The 24721-nt window shown below is 42.3% G+C and overlaps 1 protein-coding gene across 12 annotated transcripts in view; it reads left to right on the plus strand.

Annotated features, from left to right (window-relative positions):
* Nucleotides 1–24721, plus strand: part of MYO1B (myosin IB) — a 185514-nt gene that overhangs the window by 29506 nt on the left and 131287 nt on the right. For 6 of the 12 annotated variants that reach the window (XM_070508267.1, XM_014837538.3, XM_070508264.1 and 3 more), the window contains exon 2: nucleotides 10273–10416. In XM_070508267.1, the coding sequence (XP_070364368.1) occupies nucleotides 10282–10416 (135 nt within the window). In that variant the 5' untranslated portion in view covers nucleotides 10273–10281. The remainder of the gene's footprint in view (nucleotides 1–10272; nucleotides 10417–24721) is intronic. The other 6 variants (XM_070508265.1, XM_014837540.3, XM_070508270.1 and 3 more) reach the window with 1 other exon arrangement.

The following is a 24721-nucleotide window of genomic DNA, read 5'->3' on the forward strand; positions in this document are numbered from 1 at the left end:
TTAAAAAAAAAGAATGCACTTTTCATTTCACCTGCCCTTTAGGTTGATAAATACTGAGAACCTGTCTTGCCCTTTGGTTTGTAGCCTGAGTCTTTGATGGTCTTTCACGTTGTTGGTGTATCCTCTGAGGCTCTCTGATGATCCTTTGCCAGTTGTGACTTGGCTGGGAAGGGTAGAGGTGGTGGGAACAGTCTTGGAAGGCAGAATGGGCTGTTTCTCCCCAGTGTGTGTTCATTTATTTGCTCTGCACCCCAGAGTCCTGCGGGCCAGCCGCTCTGCCAGGTGGTGGGCCCTTCGCACAGGGAGAGCCCGACCTTCTCCAGCGGGAGGAGACGACACGTGGAGTAACGGCTGTGCTGGAGGAGTTCTGGCTCGCTCGGAGCACGCTGCCTTTGGGGAGTGGCTGCTCACACTGGTTAAGTCAGGCTGGATTTATTTCAGATAAGAAGCTCAGCTGAACCTCTCGGGCCTACAGCTAGAACCACTCTCAGCATCTACAGCAGCCTTCCTGTCTGTCCCACGTGGTCCCTCATCGCTGCTTCTCTCTACACGTCTGCTTCCTTCCTCTCCTCAGACCGTCTTCCTCTGTAGGAGCCTGGCAAGGCTCCCCTGAATGATACACCCCGTCCCCTGCATCTACAGGAGCTTCCTGGTCCAGCGCTCGCAGCCACCTGGCTATAGTCTCTGTCCTAATTCCCGATCCTGGAAGCTGGAGTCGTTTGGGCAGGTGTACACCCCTGGCCCAGTTAGCCATGGCCTGGTTGAAGGAGCTGCCAGAGGCCTTGGGATGTTCGTGTGTCGTGGGAAGTTTGCCCTAGGGTAGGGGGACTTCAGAGAGAGAGATGAGACTGAGGAGGAAGGCTCAAGGCAGGCTGTGGAGTTATGTGATCTCTGATAAGGAAATTTGTTTATTGTGGTAAAATATATGTAACATAAAATCAACCATTTTAACCTTTTTAAGTGTACAGTTCAGTGGCATTAGGTACATTCACATTGTCGTGCAGCCATCGCGACCATCCATCTCCCTAACTTTTTCATCTTCCCACAGTGAAACTCCTTACCCATTAAACAACAAGTTCCCCTTCCTTCCTCCCTCAGCTCCAGGGAACCACTGTTCTCCTTTTTGTCTCTGAATTTGTCTGCTCTAGTACCTCATAGAAGTGGGGTCAGGCGCTGTCATTTTGTGACTGGCTTTTCTCAGTCAGCATGTCTTCAAGGTTCGTCATGTGGCAGCAGGTGTCAGAATTTCTTTCCTTTTTAAGGCTGAGTAATATTCCATTGTATGTACAGTCACATGTCTCTTAACAGTATGCATTCTGATTAGGTGATTTCGTCATTATGCGAACATCATAGAGTGTACTTACACAAACTTATGGTGGTATAGCCTGCTACATGCCTAACCCATGTGGTACTAACCTTATGGGACCACTGTTGTATATACCGTCTGTCGTTGACCTGCATGTTAGGTGGCACATGCCTGTGTATACCGCATTTTGTTTATCCATTTATCAGTTGACGGATACTTGGATTGCTTCTACCTTTTGACTATGAATAATGCTGGCTTTGAACATGGGTGTATAAATGTCTGTTTGAGTTTCTGCTTTCACTTCTTTTGGACGTATACCCAGAAGTGGAATTGCCGGGTCATATGGTAATTCTATGTTTCATATTTTTGAGGATCTACTAAGGAATTTGAATATTGGCTTAAAGACACAGGAGAGTTGTTGAAGGATTTAAAGGAGAGCTTCCCTGATCAGGTGGTGATTTCGAAAGGCAGGTTGGGGAGTATGGCCCATGGTTGGGGAAGGAGAGGGCTGGCAGAGGCTGTGGTGGCAAGGCAAGGCAGAGAGGCCACTTGGAAGGGTGTTGCCTTCCAGAGAAGAATGATGAAGGCTGCGCTAGGGCAGTCACAGTGGGGAAGAGAGGGCAAGGGATGATAGTGGGAGTGATTAAGGTGCTATAATCTATGAGACAGATTGGCTGTGAGGGGGAGGGAGTAAGAGACAGGGAGAGGACAAGGATGAGAAACCGAGTCAGTTGTGACTTTGTGGAATTTAGGGGGAATAAGAGGTTTGTTTTTGTTTTTGTTTTTGTATGGTAGCAGATACAAGTTTTTGACATGTATTCAGATGTTAGACACAGCCAAGTGGTAGAGATGATTGGTGGGCAGGCTGTTGATAATATGAGTTGCTAATTTGGGGGAGGGGAGAAAGTAAAGAATAAAGGGGCAGATGGGCATGCAGTTTGGCTGAATTTAAGAGTGATGGGGATATTATTGCTGTAGCCCCACAGTTTCTAGCTCCTATGGATCTGTTTTACATTCCTGTCTTGAAGCAGAAATATATAAAACCAGAAATGATGGCGATTCTTTGGTTACAAAAATCTGATTCCATAAGGATTCTGATAAATTCAAAAGGATTTAGACTAAAGCATGAGGGTGTTGAATTTGGCTTATATTCTTTTAGCTCATCCACACTTTTTTTTCTATAGTGAACATATATTGCTTTTACTCATTCAAAAGGTCATTTGAAATTTCAGAAGTGGCCTATTTTCTTGCCTTGACTCCCTTACTGAACTGTGAGCTCCTGGGGGTCGTGTGGGGAGGGCAAGTACCATGATTATTCGCTGTGTCGAGAGCACTTAACACAATGCCAGGGGCCAACGGGACTCCATACTGTAATGGCGGGTGTTCTGACTTGAATGGAGATTTAACTAACCTCGAGGTTTGGCGCTCTTTTGAAAGATCTAGGAAGGAAATTCCAGTTCTCCTCCGTTACTTAGCTCCTCCCTCACATTAGGTACTGATCCACAGCCTATGGACTTGGCCCCCTCTGCCTTTGTTTTGCCATTGGGATTTGCTGAGATTTATTTTGTCCATGAAATCCTGCCACATCGGCCTGGTTCTCTTACTTAAATGTGTTTCTCATGTTATTCTTAAAAGCATTAGTGATCTCTTTGGGAGCCAAATGACTCAATTCTGTTTCCTGTCCTTTGTTGATAATATCATGTTTTCAGAGGAGTGGATCAAAGTGGCTTGAGGCTGGGTCATTATTTTGCCTTCTGGTCGGCTGTGACAGACCAACTGATGGCAGCTGTGAGAACTGCGTTATGGAGTGACTCAGTCATCACTCGTAAATTTGCATACTTGTTTTCCCTTTGTACTTCTCTGAATGCATACCATATGCAAGAGGCTGTGCACTGTGCCTTTGGGGAATAAAGATGAATAAGGTGTGACTTTTTACATCTAGGAGCTGATTCTCTAGAAGAGGGGCTGTGGAGCACACGAGCACACGTGACACCATACAGGGAGGTTAAGGAGTGGAATTGGAACTGGAGTCCGATAAGAACTGTAGTTACTATGCTGAGAAGACTCCGTGAAGATGCTGCCTCCGATGTGTATTGCTAATGATGTCATAGTAGATGTGTTTTAAATGTCCTCATTTGTAATTACCAAAGCAATAAATATCTACTTTCATTAAGTTTTCCCGCAAGTGGCTTTGATGGCTTTGCTTTCAAATTTCCTTCAAATTTAAAAAATTCTTGTTAATCATTGTGGCCTCACCTCTGATTTGTGAATGTTCTTTCAAATTCTACAGTAAAGCTATTTCAACTTAAAAATATGCATTTGTTTTCATCTGTGATTCTGACAACTTTGCTTAATGTGAGAGACCACCAAATGTTTTGTTTGAGCTTATCCTGCATCTCTTATTAGTTATTATTAAGTTAATGATTAATTTGGAGTAGCTTTTCAGGGTTTCCATTTTGATATTGAATAGTAGAATGACCATGTACTTCATACGGATGTGCCGTCTGGTTTGGCTGTCTCTCCGTGGGGCTATCGGCTTGGGGAATGTGATCTTGACATTCCTGGGCACAGATGACATTAACATGGTAGGTGGCTTACCATTTAAGGTTGGTGACTGGGTAGATTACTTATATTTAAATGTTAGGTTATAGATGACATTTTAAGATGCTATAGGATATTTACGCTGCGTTCTCTTTTGGATTTTGAGGAATTTTTGAAGTGATGCTCTCAATATGTTAAGTGGTATTTTTATACTGCAAAAGATGCCAGAAAGTGAATTGGTGTACACTAAAATACAGGTAGTAATTTTGGTCATTTATTTTGTTTTTCTTGGATAGATGAACAGGTGGAAAGAGATGAGGCAATAGGTGGGCTGGTGGCTGGGCTAAATCAGCATGTTAGCTGAAGGGACCCTGCTCCCAGGTTCCCCGAAAGCTCTCCCAGTGCTGTATTTTGTAGATTGCTTTCACCAAGATTGGGAGAAACAGGTTAGGTTTTGCATAGTAATAAAGATCAAACAGTGATATAATACTATATTTTGGCCACTGTACTTAGTGTTCATGTCACTGAAGGATCTTGGTTGCTGGCAATGCAGGAAGAATGTAGAGACAGAAATGCAGAAAGGTTGGAAGACTTCGAAAGATACAGGCTTGGGAGATAGGCAGAGACCAAGGAAAGGCCAGAGTGCTGGGCTGCAGGATCTGTAGGAGAAGCCATGCCACAGAACCACCTGGTCTTCATGCTGCTGCTATTACTGCAGTGACTGATGAGTATAACCCCCACCGCCTGCGTTCGTCGTCACCTACGACTCAAAGTTCCAGGAGCATCTGAGTGGCTGTACATAAGCCATGTTCCTTGGGGTACGGAGAGAGCAGATCTGTTTCCTTTGGATTCTGGAATGGGAATTGGGCACTACTTCTCACTAGGTTACTTGTTATCCCAAGATAACTGGGGATTCCCTAAAAGGGAGATTAGGTGCTATCTGTATATTGGATAGTGTCCCGTTTAAAAAAAAATGTCTACTGTGGCTCTCTCCTGTGGCTGTCCAACATTCACATCCACCTTTCGTACCATACTTGTGAGACTGAAATGCTGCCACCAACATAATGAAACTCTTCCCTGTGTGGCTGAAAACACAGCCACACCCCTCTTTGGAGGTTCTGCTCTTTGAGAAGATCTCCTTTGTCCATTGTCTTCCATGGCTGCATCGGAGATCAGCATTGGGGAAGATGGCTTTATCAGAGGCTGTGATGCTTTCGTGGTTCTGTTTTTGTTCTCATGAGTTGGAGTTCTTGGGGTTGATTGTCTTAAGAATCAATCAGTTCTAAGTTACTGTCCACCAGACTTCTTTGGCAGTATAGATCTCTTAAAAATATGGTTGACTTTTAAGGTTTATTTGCTTCCATGGACTAAGTAACCGAAACTGGAGATACTGCCAGCTCCCAAGGTTTTGAACCTAGAACTTGTCTGAGAACTTGTCTCCTGGCAGTTGGACCTGGCCTTGGTGCCCTGCAGAGTGCCTTAGCTCTTGGGTAGTACAATCCACCTGGGAACAGTTAAGACACATAGAAAGCAATGTCTAGGGTGGTACCTCTCCTGTGCCGTAGCTTCGTGGTGTGAGCGCTATCGCTTTCTTAGGCCGTAGAGGCAAAACAAAACTTAGGATAGGTCCCATTTCCTCTGCATCTCCCACCTCTGGGCAGAGTGACTCCTCTTCTTAGCAGCACCATATGTTTTCCTCTCTGGCTTTCAGACAGGCCAGTTTCACAGCAGGCTTGTGCTTTTCTTATAGATCCTTAAAAGTAGCTGACACATCGTCTGGCATCTGAATTTTTCTCGAATTCTCTAAAGTTGCAGGCACAAGGTCCAAGTCTTAAGGCACAACAGCCCATGGTTTAATCAGCTGTTTCACTATTAAATAACAAAGATGATCATCTTGCCAGTCCAAGACAGTAGGTCCTTACGCCCTCTACCCTGTGGCCTGAGCTCAGCCAGTCCATGCTCTTTTGTGTTTTACTTATGATACTCCATTTCCTCTTCCTCGTACCAGCTATCAGCTTCTTTTATTAGGTAAGATACTTTCTGTTGCAAATAATAGAAAATCTAACTCAAACAGTTTAAACAATAGGGAGAATTAACTGGCCTCCATGACTGAAAACTTGAGAGCTGTGGGGCAGCCTTCAAGTGCAATTTGATCCAGAGGTTTGTGATGTTATGAGGGCTCCAACACAAATTCCTGGTTGTTTTCTTGCCCTGCCCTCCTCCATGTGTTGTCTTCCTCCTCAGATGGGGCCCTGTCATGAAAGCAGACATGGCTGCAGCAGTTCCAAGGATCACTTCTGCAGATCATGCCATCCAGAGGTGTATAGAACCTTTGTCCTAAGATTTCAAGCCCAAGCCTCAGGCTCAGCTGTCTGAGCAGCCCTGAGTCACTGACAGTGGCTGGGAGGTGGGAGTCTGCTGATCGTCTTAGACTGGATCACGTGCTGCCTTCCTGGAACATGGGAGAAATTTTGCTTCTCTAGAACATGGAGTCCCATGGGGGTCTTGGCAAGGGCGAACAGAAAGCATCCTAAGTGCTCTATGTAGGTTCTCATTTAATTCTCCCATGTGAATTCTTCTAATAGTTTATGAAAATCTTGAGTTAGCAAGTGATTCTGAAATTTATTGTTGTGGTAAGCATTGCTCTTTCAGAGAAAAAACAGATCAACTTTTTTTGGTGGAGGAAATATACCAACTAATTTCTTTGAGATGTCAAAGTGAACCAAACTGAAGCTGGAGACAGTAGGCACAGAAGGGAAGTCAGTCCCTTTGTGGGAAGATAGGGCAGTGCCTCCACACGGTGTTCTCAGTGTCCCGTTTTTACCATGAGAATGAGGGAGGATGTCACTGTTTTCTCCCCAACAGTACTTAGATGCTAAAAAGACGAAAAAGCGAAATGAAATAAAACTGTGCTTGAATGACTAAATGACTGTTGGTATCACCTTTTCAGTTGGTTTACTCATTGTTGCATTTTGGTTTGCAAAAGTTGTATTTTCAGAGTTTCTCACTTTTACCAAGTGCCTATAGCTTGGCATTTGTTTGGCCCTCTCCCCGGCTTCAGATATAAAGTTGGGATAGAAGTGTAAAGATTGGAACCCATACAAACTTGCTTGAAGCTTGTTTTTGAAAAGATGGTGAAGCAGCTTTAATTACAGAGAAAGACTGGCTGCTTAATTCTTGTTACCTGCAGTGAAGCCCTGGTCTTTCGGCAGCTGTTTCCATAAATAGACTTTATGTACAGGAATCCACCCCCCCGGGCAGAGTTCCCATTCAGCCTCTTCGCTTAATGTAAATTGCTGGTTTGAGGTGGCTATTTTTGAAACCCTTCTCAGGTTGATTTCCCCCTTAATCCCCAAGCCTTCTTCCCTCACCTGCCAAATTATGTGTAATGCACAGCAACTAGAGTGCTTTTGGCATTTCATGAGACTGAGAACTTGAAATTTGATTTAAATGTTAAGTTATTGTGACAAAGGTTGGGCACTCACGTTCTGTTTCTGTGCACGTCTTTCCACGGACCTGGCAGGGGGAACAGCTGTCTCCCTGAATTCTGCTGCATCTCCAGAGAATGGCAGGTGCCCCCACCCCCACCCCCTCTGATTTTGTTTTAAAACAGGGTCTGGCCTAGTTCAAAGTGATGGAATCATTCTTAGTGCTACTATTGTTGGGTTTTAGTAGATACCTGGGGTTATTTATTCTGGGTGTCGTTGACATGAAGTTAAAAAAACATGTATTAACAAAAAAGTTAACTCTTTTTATTCTTTTGAAAGTTAAATTCTTCCTTACTGAGTTGTTTTTTTTGAGAGAACCTCTCTACTTCTTGGTCTTTCTTTTCTGGCTTTTCACTGAGCACTTAAGAAAATTTTTTTTAATAGGGTTAGAAATAAAGGATATGTTTGTGGATTCCTATAAATCATTAGTAATTAATAATAAAAAATTATGCAATTCCCACTCCATCCTAGTTCTCTTTAAAATAGCCTAACTCAGTGTAGTTTCCATTGCCTCTAGGAGACCTTCTGGATGTTCTGGACTAGAATAGGAGGACGTTTATTTAAATTGCTAAGTCTCAAGCAAATGGACCCACCTTTCTAAGATATAGTATACCTGGGTGACTCCCTTTTTTTTTGTATGTTCCTTTCTATTTATTTATTTAAAAAATCTTTTTTCGTTGAGGTAACATTGGTTTATAACATTATATAAATTTCAGGTGTACATCATTCGACTTCTATATAGACTACATCATATTTACCACCCAGAGTCTAGTTGCCATCCATCACCCTACAAATGTGCCTCTTTACCCATTGTGCCGTCCCCCAACCCCCTTCCCCTCTGGTAACCACCAATCTATTCTCTGTATCTATGTGTTTGTTTGTTGTTGTTGTTGTTTTGTCTTCCACATATGAGTGAAATCATATGGTATTTGGCTTTTTCTGTCTGACTTATTTGTTTTAGCATAATACCCTCAAGGTCCATCCCTGTTGTCACAAATAGCAAGATTCTATCGTTTTTATGGCTGAGTGGTATTCCATTGTATCTATATGCCACATCTTCTTTATCCATTCATCCATTGATGGGCACTTAGGTTGTTTCCAAGCCTTGGTTATCGTGAATAATTTGGCAATGAACATGGGATTGCATATGTCTTTTCAAATTAGTGTTTTTGTGTTCTTTGGATAAATACCCAGAAGTGAGTAGCTGGATCCTGTGGTATTTCTATTCTTAATCTTTTGAGGAATCTCCATACTGTTTTCCATAGTGACTGCACCAGTTTACTTTCCCACCAGCAGTGGATGAGGGTTCCTTTTTCTCCATGTCCTCTCCAACACTTGCTATTTCTTGTCTTTTTAATAATAGCCATTCTGATGGGTGTAGATGATATCTCATTGTGGTTTTGATTTGCATATCTCATTGTGGTTTTGATTTGCATTTCCCTAATAATTAGTGATGTTGAACATCTTATCATGTGCCCATTGGCCATCTCTATGTCTTCTTTGAAAAAATGTTCAGATCCTCTGCCCATTTTTTAATCAGGTTTCTTTTTTTGTTGTTGTTGTTGAGTTGTATGAGTTCTTTATGTATTTTGGATGTTAACCCCTTATCAAATATATGATTTGCAGATATCTTCTCCCAATTGCTAGGTTGTCTGTTTGTTTTGTTGATGGTTTCTCTGGCTGTGCAGAAGCTTTTTAATTTGATGTAGTCCCACCTGGGTGACTCCTTAATGCAAAGAATTAAATGTACTTTCTCCTTAGTATTAGGGTCATGAATATATATGAGTAGTCATTGCATGTTAATTTGATTTTGCTGTTATAGTGGCATGTGTGTTGGAATGAGAATTAAGAACATTGAAGTCACTCTTGGCAGGTTATATTATATAGGCAACCTCCGATTTACAAGTGGGTTGTGTTCTTTTCTTTATAAATTAGTGTTGGTACCTGGAATGAAATTTCCCCCCATAGGTGCAGTGTCGTAAGTGGTGACTGAGAGCTTTAACACAAAATGTAACATACTCTTAAGTCACCATAAGCAAAATTTCGTAATCTCTCTGAGCTTCAATTTCCTTATCTTAAAATGGGGATGATAATAACAAACCTACCTCATAGAGTTATTGTGAGGATTATCTTAATTAATTCATGTAAAGTTCTTGATGTAGTGTCAGATATGTGGCAAGTACTCAGTAAATGTTAGCATCATCTTTTTTTTTTTAAAGATTTTATTTTTTTCCTTTTTCTCCCCAAAGTCCCCCGGTACATAGTTGTATATTCTTCGTTGTGGGTCCTTCTAGTTGTGGCATGTGGGACGCTGCCTCAGCGTGGTTTGATGAGCAGTGCCATGTCCGCGCCCAGGATTGAACCAACGAAACACTGGGCCGCCTGCAGCGGAGCGCACGAACTTAACCACTTGGCCACGGGGCCAGCCCCTGTTAGCATCATTTTTTTAAACGTTATTTTCTGGGAAAATGCATTCTGAATTTTATCATGGAGTGCCGGGGAATGGCAGCTTGGGGGAAGCAGGTGCACAGAGGCTCGAGTCTGACAGTGGTGTTCAAGGGCTCATGGAAGGGGGTGGATTGGGTTCTCTTGCTAGAGTTTTGCAAGTACAGGTTGGGAGAGAGGATGGTGTAAAGAAGAAAATGGCGACCCTGGCTTCCTAGTGGCTCTTCTGTAGCTGGACTTTGCCTGGGATGATGGACTGGAGGGAAGTGTGTTTGTGGCAGCAGGTTGGCGGATGGGGCTTCTCGTGGCTTGGCAGCGACTGCAGCACCTCAGAGGCTTCTGACGTAGGTTGTAGGGAGGGGAGGTCAGGACATTGTGAGGCAGGTGAGGGCCGTTTGGAACAACCAGTGTTTCATTTCTCCAGTGGTGCTAAGAACCCATCTGAAATAATTTTGCTCATTTAAATTGACCCTTCTTCCCTCTTTCCTCTAGCAGGAGACTATGGCCAAAATGGAGGTGAAAACATCGCTTCTGGACAACATGATTGGAGTGGGTGATATGGTTCTTTTAGAACCTCTCAGTGAGGAGACCTTCATCAACAACCTCAAGAAGCGCTTTGACCACAATGAAATATATGTGAGTAGACACCAGGGGTCATCTGTGGGCTTGAGGCTTGTGTGTGGTGGCAGAGAGCTGGCTTCTCTGCCACAGACTGTTCCCTCCTCTTTCTGTGATCAGAGTGCAGAGGTCTTTGTTTATACCCTCAGAAAGAGCTTTGTGTTTGCTCAGTTGGCACGTGAGTAATATCGATTAAACTCAAATGAGTGTGCTTTCCATATGGTGTTTGTAGAGTGCTGACTGCGTGCAGACTGTGGCCCTGGATGTTGGGGGCATTCTAAAGCAAGTAGAAGACTTTGTGCCTGCCCTCTGAGGAATGTATGTTCAGGAGGAATTTTGAAATTCATAGGCATCTTCTTGAATGCATTCCTAAGATTAACAGTCTAATCATTGAGAAGCTACTCATTAAAATGCAAGGCCGTGAACGGTCGAAAAAGACGTGAACCTTTTTGACATTTGTAGTTAGCAGGGACAGGAGCAAATTACCAGATAAGAAAATGTGTTTGGTCCCTGGAGATTTGGGAATAATCATGTCCTGCTCTACAAAAGTAGAATGTCATATACAAAAATGAAAACATAAATATATATAATAATCAGAGAAATTTTGTGTTGTAAAAATTCTTTATAAAGGATTTCACAGTGTTATCAAGTTCCTTAAATATATTTAAAACATTGAGTGAAAAATAGAATTTATCTGCAGCTTTTCAGGACTTTGTGTAAAGCACAGAAGTTTGTGTCTGTTCAGGTAGAGAGTGTTGTTAACTAAACCAAGGAAACGGGGCATTGATACCCTGTACCAGCCTCTGAGAATGAAACAGGATGGATTAGATAGAAGTAGTTTTAACTACTTCTGCCTCGCTTCTGAGTTCTTCTTCCCCCTTTTTTATAGTGTATTTGTGTCTGGAGTTGAATTGGGTTATTGGGACATGCTTCATATTTTTCTGTCTATCAGTGTGGGAACAGTAGGAGGAAGTATAAATAAAAGGAGAAATCATAGCTGATACACGTAGGGTCAGTTTTGCCTTTTGTGGAACTAATATATATATATATATTTTTAAAAATTATGGGCAAAGCTATGTTATTTTATGTCACGTATAGCTTTCCTTTCCAGATAGCCAATCATGTTTCAAGAATAGCTTTGGATAATTAATTTCTTAATGAAATAGTGGCCATCATCTGGGAATTGAACTTGCCGCCTTTCTTGATTTGTATTCTTGCAGGTGGGGGGAGGCTGACAGTAACATGAGACATGTGAATATTGCTTTTAGAATATTAATTTGATGACTGGAGATTGAGCTAAGTTCAGAGATGTAGTTAATGTAAAATGCTGATTCAAATGGAAAAGGTAGAAAATGCTGCTGTGGAGCAGGGAAGAGGTATTGTTGAGTTTGGCAGGGAGGCCCCGTGTCACCTTCCCTGCAAGGGTAGCAGTTCGCCTTTCAGGTGGGAAAACCTTACGGTTCTGCAGCTTTAATTGACAGAATGGTCTGATAGCAAATGAAAGACAGACTTTAAAGCCTGGCCTTTGAGATGGAGATAGGAGGAATCAATTCTCTCGTAACTAACGTTGCTGATCATTTTTCTTTTTGGCTCTAAGCACAGTTCACTTTTAGGTGAATTGAAAATAGGATAGTGGGTAGAACATTACATGCATTCAAATACCTGATTTGTTGCACTCACTAGACATAAAACAATCCCCTTTTTAACAAAATGCCAAGTGTTAACATTCATGGGTCTTTAGCAGACGAAATGTCTGGGTTTCAGCCCTACATAATTTTATTTTCTAACTATTTTAGGAATGCCCTTTCTGGTATAAAACAAAAGCAGACACTTGCTTTCTGCCTCCTGATATTCATATCAATTAATGTTTTCCATGATCCTTTAGGACTGTCATTTCCATGAGAGGTGTGCTTGATTTTGTACCTTTAAACACACATCATATGGGAGGGCTGGGCATTCTCTATTTTAAGCAAAAAAAAAAAAAAAAAAAAAATGCAGGTTATAGAATAATGTGTGTAATATGATCCTATTTTTTTTTTAGTGGGAGGTTTAGGGATGTGTACATATGTTTGTATATTTGTGTGCAGGTGGAGAAGGGCGTGCTGACTTTGGGCACCGCAGTGGGGTGGGGTGGGATGTGGGGACAGGGAAGGGTTATTCTTATAGGACTCATTAAGTCAAGCATGTATTGTTTTTGTAATTAAAAAAATTACTGTACAATAAATGTGATTGCCACACCTCTGCAGCCTCATATGTTGTGTATACTGCCTTTGGGAGATCAGTTTCTGGCTCTTATCCTGATAATATTCCTCCTTTGCTTCTGTTCCTGGGTTGCTGCAGAATTGTTTGCCTGATGCCAAAGCCTAAGTTAATATGACATGCAGTGTTTTACTGTCTTGTACTTCACTTTGTTTTTTTAGTTCTTTCCCAGAAAATGAAGGTGCAATTTTTTTTAAAAAAATTCTCTTTTGTAGTCTCATAGCTTTGTTTTATACTATAAAAGCGGGTGACAGTCTAGGATGATCCATCTTGCGAACACGTAGGACAGTCGTTTGTAGGTTCAGAAGCTATGGTTGATAAGGGGGCCTGGTGAACGGAAGGACCCTTGGCTCAGACTTTTGAACTCTGGCTGTACCTGGAGCCTTAGCCACCTCCTGTGTGAACCAGCTGTAGGTCAGGGGACCCTGTTCTTCTATCCTGCATCTATCTGCCTTTGTCCCTACCTTCACACAGCTCTCACAAGGAATTGCTTTGCCTCCACATATGAGTTCTCCACTCTCCAGAGCATTCGTAACCCCTGGTGATCTCTGGAGCTCCAGCCAGCTGAGTCTGGAAGTAGAATCCCTCGGATCCTGTCTATACGAAACCTGAAGCTTTGGGTAGACCGCTTCAGTCACACATACTCCTCAAACCACTGACTGTGGCCAGGTGACCAGAATGAGCCGAGTGGCTTAAGAAAATGTCTATCCCTAGGATTGGGGTAGGATCAGCTTTTTCCAGAGTAGATGGGCTGTATGTAATGGGGTGAATGCCCAACCAAATATATCTGTCAACATGTTAGGAGGAGGAAACGGGGAATGGATGCTGATGAGGCCACGTGCTGTAGACCCCTCACAGGTTTGGCAGGGAATCCTGTGATGAAGTGCCTTTATTGATGTGGATACCGCCCTACAGGACATGCCCCATGGGAAGCATTTATCATTTGAGTTCTAGGCTACAGGTGTGCCCAGAGTCCTGCCCTTCGGACTTTTCTCCTGGAGCATTCTTGATGGCCGAGAAGAGTAAACAGGTGTCCCAGGGCTCTGGGCAGAGTTGAAGTCCATCTACTTTAGGGAAATTTTGTTCAAATCTTTATTTCCAAGGTAATTCAGAGTTTTATTGTGTTCTGTAACGCATATGGGTTTGTTTTAATCTAATATGCTCCTTGCAGCCCTTCTTCGAGTCAGAACTGGTTTTTCTGCTGATGAGTGGGTTTAGGTGGTTTTCTATCTGAATTGTCAGGTTCAGGATCATTTAGATAATATAGGTCTGAATTAGTCCAATTTTAGGATCTTATGTTAAACTAATTGTAGTTGTAAGAGGAGTGCTTGAAAGTCTAGTAAAAATGGTCTTAATTTTTAGAAGTTAGTACTCAAATTAGGGTCCTCATAAAGATGGGTACTTTTATGAAAGATACTAAAGTGCATACTTCAGGAACATCCATTCTTTGCTTTGAGGTGGGTTCATACACTTGTTTAAAAAGCCCTGAGTTGGTTCATAACCCTGTTTGTAGCCAGACAGAGTCTCTAAATCTGGGACAGTTCCAGACGTTGACGTGGTCTTTGCAGTCAGGGCTGTGCAGTGGGAGACGGAGGAGGCTCAGGCGAGAATAGTCAGGAGGACTGGCGGCCCGATGGGGTAGCGTGCAGGCGCAGGGACTGTTATTCCTTCCTCTTGGCAGGGTGCAGTTCAAGCTGGGACCAGCTGCAGGATGTGCCATTTGGTCTAGCAGTCTCTGTATGGGGTCAGTGGTAGGAAATGCTGGTCATGACATTCCAAGCACTGCCTTTCTGTATTCTTTCTGTCCTTTGTCAGACCTTCTTCCGGCCTCCCCACCCCCACCCCCAGCCAGACGGGATGGTGGCAGGATTTCACGTGGACTTGTAATGTAGGAGACCCAGCCAGACGGGATTCTGTTTTTAGGGTGGCCGGTCAGGACTGTGGTTCTCTTCAGAAACAGGAAAGCTGCAATTTAGGCAAGAACAAGGCCCAGGGCAAATTTGGAAACTAAAGAACCAAGGTATCTATTCCCTGACAAGAAGTATTTTTGGTGCTGACAAGTAGATTTTTTTCTGTTTTCTCTCTGAATTGTCAGGTTACGGATCATCCAGATATAGAGGTCTGAATTAGTCCAATTTTAGGATCTTAAGTTAAGCTAATTGTAGAGGTAAGAGGGACTACTTTGAAAGTCTAGTAAAAATTATCTTAATTTTTAGAAGTTAGTATTAGAGTTAGAATCCCCATAAGGATGAGGTGAGATGCTTTTATGAAAGATACTCAAATATAAGTACAATGTATTTGGTTTAAAATATTGCAAAGTAAATGAAAATAATTCTACTTAACATTTATATATTTATTTGAAGTTTCAAAAAACACTTTCATTTACACACATGAAAATTCCTACCTTATGAGTATAGTAACATGTGTTCCTGGGAATTTGATAAATGCTATATTGGTTTTCTCTTGCTGCATAACAAATTGCCCCAAACGTAGTGACTTAAAATAGCATACCTTGATTATCTTGCTGTTTCTGTGGCTCAGGAGTTCGGGCCTGGCCTAGCTGGGTCCTCTGCTCAGGGTTTTCCCAGGCTGTCATCAAGGTGTCAGCCAGGACTGCAGTATCATTGGAGACTGGGTCCTTTTCCAAGCTCGCAGGGTTGTTGGCAGAGAGCGGGACTGAGTTCAAACGTCCAATTTAGTGCTATTCCTGCTACCTAGAGGTTCTCCAATTATTTTTGTTTTTTAAATTTCCTTTAAAAACTCTTTATGTTTTTTACTTACAAAAGTCACAAATATTTTTGGAGAAAAAAATCCCACAGTACGGGCATATATAACCTAAAAATGTAATTTTCTTATCTTAGTACCCCAGTCCAATTTCCGGGAGTAATAGTAGTTAATAGAGAGGTGGGTAATCTTCCAGATTATGTTAGTTAAATTAAAAATAAGTTTTTTTATTTTCAAGTTGGAAGTAGGAGTTCTCCTTCATCTAGATGGATGAGCCTGTTCCCAGAGAGCCCAGACTCAACAGAGTTTGATGGAAGCAAGGACCATCTTTAATGCCACCCCCCATCCCACCTAGACCGAGCAGGGAAAGGGGGAGGGAGGGCATCCCTGACCTGGTGAAACGAAACGCCTAGACGTGGCTGTGTATGGGGGGTTCACCATGAGCAGACTCAGCCTCCTGGGCTCATTGAAAGGTAGACCATTAAGGAAACACAGAGAACAAATTGTATGTGTTTTCAAGAGTGTGGCCTTGGTGTTGGTTTGGAGACACAGCATTAGAAGGCCAGATAAAGTTGGTGAAAAACAGCAAGTCACAAGGCTGAAGAGAAATGTTGTGTCTGATTTCTGAGCACAGTCTATCTCTTGGATGGTTTTTATAATACTTTTCAAAACAATCATTTTTGGTAATAACTTGCCAGTTTCAACCCATCCAAACTCTCTTAAAACCTTTGGTGATTGGAAAATTTCTTCCTTTTAGAACTTGCAAAATGGACACACATTTTTCTGTTATTTACCAAGCTTAGTGAGTTGTTTCATCATGCAGGCACTGTATAGTACTTCACATGTCTGTATAACATTTATAATATATTAATTTAACGTTCTGGTTGAAGCTTTACCTGAAGTTCCATTTGGAGGAGATTAGGACATGACCTTGAGTCTGCAGAAGTGTCATCTTTTGGTGGCAGTGAGGTGGGTACTAAGAAGCAAAGACCTGAGCTCCAGTCCTGGCTCTGCCTCTTACTGTCTGTGAGACTGTTTTCTTATCAGTAAAAGGATAAATGATAACTACTAACATTTATTAACTCCTTATTGATACAATATGCTATTCTAAGCACTTTACGTGCATTTGTTCATTTAATTTTTGCTAGAGTCCTCTGCACTGTAGGTTTTTATTATCTTTATTTTGCATATGAGGAAACTGAGTCTCAGAAAGGCTAAGTAACTTGTCCAGCGTCACATAGCGAGTAGGTGATGGCACTGGAATTCACACCCAACAAGTCTGGCTCCAGAGTTCATTCTCTTAATAATAAATAGTCCTGCTGACTTTACACAGTTGCTGTGGACATCAGATGATACCACTGGTACGGAAGCATTCTCAGTCTACAAAGTGCTGTTCACAGTAATTGAGTATGATATTAAAGAATGTGTAGGTTTGGAGAAAGGCGGTCTCAACAAACCAGAAAAATCACTGAAATGATAATCAGTATTCCAGTCCCATGTTGAATTAGCGTTCAGCAGTGCTGTGACATGAACTAGTGTGACGTGGAGCAAGTGCGTTCAGTTCTAAAGTCACAGGCACTCACTAGTCAAAGAAAAGCCATAGCAGCCCTTGGGATGATGTCTCCCCCTCTGGAAGGAGGGAGAAGATTGTGGGATGAGATTGTTTTTTATCATGTTCACTGGTTGGCGGGTGATTGACAGCTGCACGTGGTCCTTCACCTTTATGAGCAGAAGGTGGGGGAAGCAATTTAGCAAAAGGGACATGTGGCCAATTCAGCCCTCCCCTCTACACATGCATCTCTTTCTGCTGTTACATCTATAGTACAGATGAGTATTAATGGTAATCCTAATTTCTAAAGAGAGGCTGTTGTGTTCATCAAACTCTGTTTTGGAGGGGGTGAAGGGTCAGAGACAGTATGGCTTACTGGGAAAGGTATGAGCCTTTGGCAGACAGACCTAAGGTTGACTCTTGGCCGCTCACAACCACTGTGACCATTGTGAGTAATTGAGGGTCAGTTCTCCCATCCATAACAGAGGTATCATGAGGCTTATCTCATTGAGTTGTGATGGAGATTAAGGGGCATCTTAGCCCGGTGCTTGGCACACAGTAGGAGTGGAGTCCCTGGTAGGTGCCATGACTTTCTGAAAAACCTGGAAACCCAGACTGACTTTTCTTTAAGGTTTCATGTAATTAGAATCTTTCTCTTTCCTCCCCTTTCCAGACTCTCTCTTTCCCTCCCTTTCTTCCTCCCTCTTTGGTATTCATTGTACAGATTTCATTTTTGTTGTATTACTGTTTTCAGTTAGCCATATAATACTGTTTTCAAGACTTGTAGCTAGCAGTATGCCTGTAACACAGGACCACTCTGTATCTTAGTTAAACAGTTTTGGTAGGTCTGGAGTATGGTCAGTATTTGGAAAATCCTTGTCTTATTGCAGAGTTTATCTCAATGAAGTATTGTGTTATTCTGCTCTAAAATAAAGGCTGCCTGAGGCAGTATTTTTAGCCAGTATTTCAGCGTGGCATGGAACTCATATATAGTTCTTTAATTCATAGTCTGAAATGACTGACAGCACAGGAACAAAGGATTATAATACGATGGTAGTTTAGGCGTGTCTCGGACTAGACTGACAGTGACCAGGCCTGACAAGCTGCCACCTCCTTTGGCAGCTCCTGGCCTGTGCGTGGGCTCCTGATCTAGGCCAGTGATTTATGGCACAGCATAGATAAAAAGATGATCAGGGCTTGATTCTTTCCTCGAACTTTGAATTGAGAAATACTGAAAAAATAAAATATCAGTGGAAGCAGATGCTGACAGTACTGACGTGAGGCCATAATGGGCCATGTGCAGGCAGAAACTCTGAGGAAGAGTCTTTGAAGTAGACCAGCTATGGAGTAGAAAGTGAGGAAAGCAGTTAGTTGCAGGCCCAGAGGAAGCGGGAGCGTGAGCAGGGGATGAGCGCGTTGATGTTGAACCGGCAGTGGAAAGGAAGTCTTCACAGACTTGTGTTTCGTGGTCCCTAGGGCTGCCTTGTACCGTACTTGCTCTTGGCTCCCAGCTTTTCTTGTAGCTCAATGACAGCTTCCTTGGGGGATCCTGCCTGTGTTCACTGTTACAGTAAAACTTCAGTACTTGATGGACCTTGAGAGCATCTCTGCCAAGCAGCTGAAAGAGCCCAAGCAAATCGCACTTCTCTGGTCCAGTGTCCCAGACTGTGGCGTAGAGCTTTGGCATGAAACTACCTTGGGCGAGCTTTGAAAACCTTCTCATGCCTTCTGTTTCTTCTAGGTATATGTTTTGCGTATGTTATCACAAATATGTTCTGAGACTGGGATGTGAGGTGTACACACTGAATTACATTGTTTTAGCAATAACATCCAGATAGAATCCTAACTTGGTTATCAGCCTTATGTTTGTAACTTTTCACTTAGGGAGTTTTTCACAATTTTGAACTGTGTCTAATACCAATCAAAGCTTTGGTAGACCAAACTGTGTCTTTAAAAATCTAATTAAGACAAAAGCCCTCTTCAGGGGAATTCGGGAAATCTTACAGATGTCTAATTAAAAACACTGGGGCACATAATGTCTTGATGTCTTGTGATCAAATTCCCAGGATCCAAGACCCAAGAAGAGGGTAGGGCCCTCCCCGTGAAGTGAGGAGCGTGTTGTTTCTGATGATCCCACCAGCTGGTCTTGTATAATCACTTTCTCCGTATCCTAGGCTTTTGGTATTAGTTTCGTTAAGACGTACCGAATGTGCTCATCTAATAACTCATCAGTTCCCTGTGTACAAAGACCGTTTTGTAAGCCTTTGGCATCATGGGACTCCTCAGTGAATTTAGCTGAGGTAGTAATCTATGCTGTTGGCTGCCAAGTCCTGAGTTGGCTAATTACAGTGGCCAGTAGATTCCGGTAGAGGTAAACTGTGAGTTTCTGTAAGCACAGTCGGTAGTATTTACGGAATGCTTGCTGTGCTGTGTTTTGTATTTTAACACACAATCTCAGTCAATTCTCTGCATTATTTGAGGAGGAACCAGCATCACCCTCCTTGTCCAGATGAGGAAACTGGGGCTTGGAGAAGTTAAGTAATGTGCCCAGGGTCACACAAAACTGAAAATCTTTGCCAGATAACTTGGAGCTGAGGTTTCCACAATATTTCAAGTACACGTGAAGCATTATATGATACTGGATGGCGTAGAATCTAAGAGCTCAGAAACACTTAAGTCAGGATGACCTGGGTTCAGACTCAGTCAGTTTCATCATCTAACCCCTTCACCCCGCACACTGACTTTTACCTCAGAACTGCTTTCAGACCGAAGCCCAGACTCCTCAGCCTGATAGTCGAGGCTCTGTAGAGTTTGATCTCATCCCAGTCTTATTTTCTAGGCTATTACTCACAGGAGGTTTGTGTTCTAGGCAAGCTGTTCCATTCCCTATCTCTGAAATTTGGTTGGGTGCCTCTGTCCATGTTGTAATCCATGTTACAGCATGTGTCAGAACATCCTTCCTTTTCAGGGCTGAATAATATTCCATTGTATCCATATACCACATTTTGTTGATCCATTCATCCATCGATGGACACTTGGGCTACTTCCTCCTTTTGGCTATTGTGAACAAAGCTGCCGTGAACCTGGTGTACATACACATGTCTGTTTTGAGTCTGTGGTACTTCATGCTTTAAAAAAAATATATTTGGAAGGATAAAACCATCTTAGCAAAATTTCTTAAAAAAAGGGAAGGGTCCAAGTGTCATCTAAAACCTGAAATCTCATATGCCACTCTTTCGGGGAACATTTCTTTATCTGAATCATGCCCACCCTTTCAAACCTGCTCAGATCCCTCCCGGGCTTCTCTGGAACATCTCAGACCTCTGCAGATCATAGTGACTTTTTGTTCATTTAAACCCAAAGTGCTCATTCAGGCAGTAAGAAGACTAATGACTCATTTAGCCAAGAATCACGTAAATCCTATTTCATCTGTTTTCGTGGCTAGAGTAGTTGACTCTTACACGTTGTGTTTTGCAATATAAAAGTCTCACTTTTGAAGCTTTGGTATAAGCTTCTCAGAGGCACAACCACAGGAGCGTCTTATATTTCCCACTATGTCCAACACGATGATTTGCATAAAGAAGCCTCTTACTGAATTTGTTGCTTGCTTGTTAAACGGTTGTCACCTAAATTCTGTCAAGGCCATCAGTGCGGTTGTGCAGCCATGTGAAGCGTTGTCTGTACCTGAGTCCTGACCTGTCCTGGATTTGAACTGTTAGTGCTTTGGAGATGAAAGTAACATGCTTGGAGACTGGCACTTGGAGGACTCCTCCGCATTCCTTAGTATTTCTTTGATGCCATTTTAGGCTCAATAATTAGCATTAAGTAAGATATTTAAATAGACATTCCCTGGTGCATTGCCACCTTCCTGGTTTATTTCTCTGAAGTTAAAGAGTGATTGTAATACAGTGTTGCATTTCTTCACCATGTGGGCACAACTTTGTGTGCTTGGATAAACATTAAAAAAAAATCTTTTTGGGTTGAGATGAAAAATTTCCCCTGTAACTAGGAGATCTGTTCCTTCCTCCCCCTCTTTTTTAGTTTGTACCTGGTGGTAGAAGGATTTCAGCATTCCTCAGATAGTCAAGTAGGAGGCTTCTGCCGGACAGAGTAGCTCTCTGTTCTAGAGCGGTGAGGACACCATTGTGAGGCATCGGACAACACAAGTTTCTGTGATTTGGCATTCTTCTTGGCTACTTTTTGCCAAAGCTTCCCAGGCCTGACAGACAGCGTGGATTATGTGCTCTCATGAAAAAGAGAACAGATTCTTGGCTGCTTGTCCTGATTCCACTTTTGTTAGATAATGTAGTCATACCACTTGAGTTCTTTGTGCTCCGTGGTTATGGATGTTAAGATGGAGAATTCATATCTCTCGCATGGGGATTTAGGAAGAGTTTAGTAAAAAGGTGCTTGAGTGTGGTTTATATGCCAGCACTTGAACAGGTTTGGGGTGAGTTTTTAAGGAACTGCAGAGACTGGAAACAACTGAAATTCATTCTGAAGAAAATAGGAAGCTGATGAGTGGGCAGATGGGAATCCCTAGTTAGAGCCTCAGTAGAGCAGGGGCTTAAAAAATATATTTTGGAAGAATTTGATAGTTGAAAAGAAGCGTCAGAGTAGTCATCATGATGAAAACGAGTCACTGTAGGATTTCTTTACATGGTTTAGTTATAGTTTGATTTTCAGTGTTATATGGGGAATTGAAATGTAAACTTTCAGGATTTAGGGCTTCGAAAGATCATCACGTTGCCCTGGGAGGAACCACGATAGGAGAGATGTGAAACTGTTCTGACTTTTCTGTGTGTATGTTGTACTAACGCTTCAGTGGTCTGGCATTGTGGAGGAATGGGTGTACAGGTGTGCGTAGTCGAGACTCACAAAATATTACAATTGTGCTTCACTGTTTCACTTGAACAAAGTGTTTTTGGTCAAATATCTTTCCAAAATGCGTTGCATGTATCCTTGGCTTCAAGAACAGAGTACGTTCTCTTGTTTGGCCCTCGGTGGTCAGGCCGTGCTCTGACTCGGTGCTGTCAGAGGCCCCAGGGCCAGCTGACTGTGCTGTCAGCTCTTACTCCAAAGGACTCTTCGTTTTTATATTTTTAGAATTGTTTTGGTCACTTTTTATTGCTTTTCCTTCTTTCTTTGCTTCTCTTTGACACTCTCTCTTTTCCTTTTTCCATGAGTAGCCATTGTTTCTTCCTTTAGGGTGGGAGTTCTTGACCTGTTCTGTCAACTGTGTGCAAACTTTTACGGGCATATGCTATGTGTGTTTTCTCTGAGGAGAGAGTTCATAGCTTTTGTTGGCATCTCAAAGGGATCAACAACTGAAAAAAAAAGGTTAAGAAGGGCTCTGTAGCAGTATTTTTTAAACTGCGATTTCGGCCCATTAATGGGTGACGAAAACCATTTCGTGAGTTAGGACCTGCCGTTTTAAAGAATTTTGTAGTGAATGTAATTCAACAGAGAATATCAGTGTGTCGCATCTGAGAAGGGTATTTATGGTTTTGTGAAATTTTTGCTTCATATATGTGTGTGCATGTATGTAAACAGACACTCAAATACACGTGCTAGGCCATGATGAAAATTTTCTCTCTTACAATGAGCCAGATATTTGAAATACACTGCTGTAGAACAGCTCCAATTTGCAGATGTTGCTTCTGTTTCTCTGTAGTGTGTTGAGATACCATATGCCAAGTTTATTAGAAACATGGCTAAGTGAAAGTAAGTAAAGCTAGAAGGATTTTCTTTTCTTTTCTAAATGTTTACGGAATTAATTACATAGGAATATTTAAAGGGGAAAGTAAGATAGGAGATAGGCCAACAGCAACACTAGCATGGTTTCTGCAATTCAGAGTAAAACGTGGTCCTGTGAGTCCTGAAGGCGAAGGCCACAGCAGTGGTTTTCAACTCTGGTTACACATTACTTCATCTGGGGAGACTTTAAAAGATAGAGAGACATGGCCCCTCCCCAGACCACTAAAACAGAATCTCTGAGGATGGGGCCCTGGAAGAACTTTCTTATAGAATAAAGTGTATGGTCTTTGGGTTCTATATGTCTGGGTTCTGAATTGTGGTCTGGAGTGTGGAGGTCACTGGATGGCATCCTCCAGAAAAGACTTCAGTTTCCAGTGTAATCACAATAGGAATATTCAAGTATTACTTGGTTATTCAGAAGGCATCTGTTCTGGAATGCTAGAGATATCTAAAATATGAAGGCAGAGATTGTTTTGGCTTAGGAATGTTTGTACATTCTTGATTTATTGTCTGCCCTTGAGAAGTGAAAGATAAACTTACTAATTGAATGTGCCTTTTATAGCAAGGTGGAGCTTTTCCTTTCCCCCTTCCCTTTTTCTTTTCTTCTTTCTTGTTTGCTTCTCTTCCCTCCCCCTTCTCTTCCCTCCCTTCCTCTTCCCCTCCTCAGTGTCAGAGGCTGGTCCCACAGGACAGTGCCATGGAGGGAGCTTTCCATGGTGGTGGTGTGCACACGCCTGAGGACTTGGGGGTGCTGGGGGAGCGTGGAGGTGGTGAGCTAGAAGTGGCTGGGGTGGTTACGAGGTTGGTTACACTGAGTAAATAAGCACATTGATTGAGCAAGTACATACATACATGCATGAGTACATACATTGAGGGTATTGAGCCAGACTTGTCTCTGTTACAGAAGACAGATAGAACCTAAGTGGTGGATAGTCTTGGCCACTATGTGGAAGGAGTCTTTTTCAGTGTGATCAACCCAAGAGAAGAACATCCTCTGGATTCCAGTAGGAGTTTCTCTGTGAGTCCTTTGGGACATAAGGACCAGGTTGAAGTGTGAACACAGCCACAGAAGAGGCCTAGTAGGAATGGGTTAAACTGCCAGAGGGCTTTTATGGGCTGTCTTGGTACTGGCACCATCCAAGCTGGTTGGTGCTGGATGCAGTACATACTTACCTCTTATTTCCAGGGCAAGAAGTGGGTCCTTGTTGCTGTTCCCTTTTGTAAAGGTGTACCATACTTTTCTTTTTTTCTCCTTGGCATATTCAGAATAAAAAGAGCGCATAATGTGCAGCCCTTTTATGCACACACTTGACTTTAAAAAGCTCTGTGTCTTATCTCTGATGTCTTAATTCCAGAGGTTACTTAATGAGTTAGTTTACCGTTGTTTTCACAGCATGATGCAAGAAGAAAATACCAACTTTACATTAATATACAGCTGCTTGTTAAAAAAATAAGTGTATCATTTGTAAGTCCAAATGTTAATTGATGTAAAAACGAACTTTTTGGTCACTATTGTTCCGACTCCCAAAAAGGAGGTTTAATTGGGTTCTGCAGTTACCTGAATGTAGAATGAGTAGCTGCTTAAAACTAGAGGAGAATTGTAAACTCCACCCAGCCAGTCAGCTGCTGTCAGAAATGTCTTTTGTGTCTCAGAGAAAGGAGGGTTGTGACTGTGAACAATTTGAGTCATTCTGTTGGCACATACGGGAATATTTAAATCTTTGACTAATGCACATAGAACCTTCAAGAAAGAAACCCATAAACAGCAAGGGCAGGTATCATGGTAGAGGACGTACCTACTGGAAGTTCAAGGTTAGAGGATACATATCTGAAACATACACATAAACTGGAGTGGAGAGAGAGCAGTTTCTTCTCCTGTTTGCTTATTTAGATTGATAAGACTTGTTCAGCTATGTTGGTGTATCAGTAATTGTTGCTGTGTAACAAACCAGCCCCCTTGCCCCCCCCCCCCCCCAAATTAATGGCTTAAAACAACAACCATTTATTTGCATACAGTTCTCTAGGACAGCAATT

The sequence above is a fragment of the Equus asinus genome, chromosome 4 (assembly GCF_041296235.1).
Source record: "Equus asinus isolate D_3611 breed Donkey chromosome 4, EquAss-T2T_v2, whole genome shotgun sequence".
NCBI classification, from domain to species: Eukaryota; Metazoa; Chordata; class Mammalia; order Perissodactyla; family Equidae; genus Equus; species Equus asinus.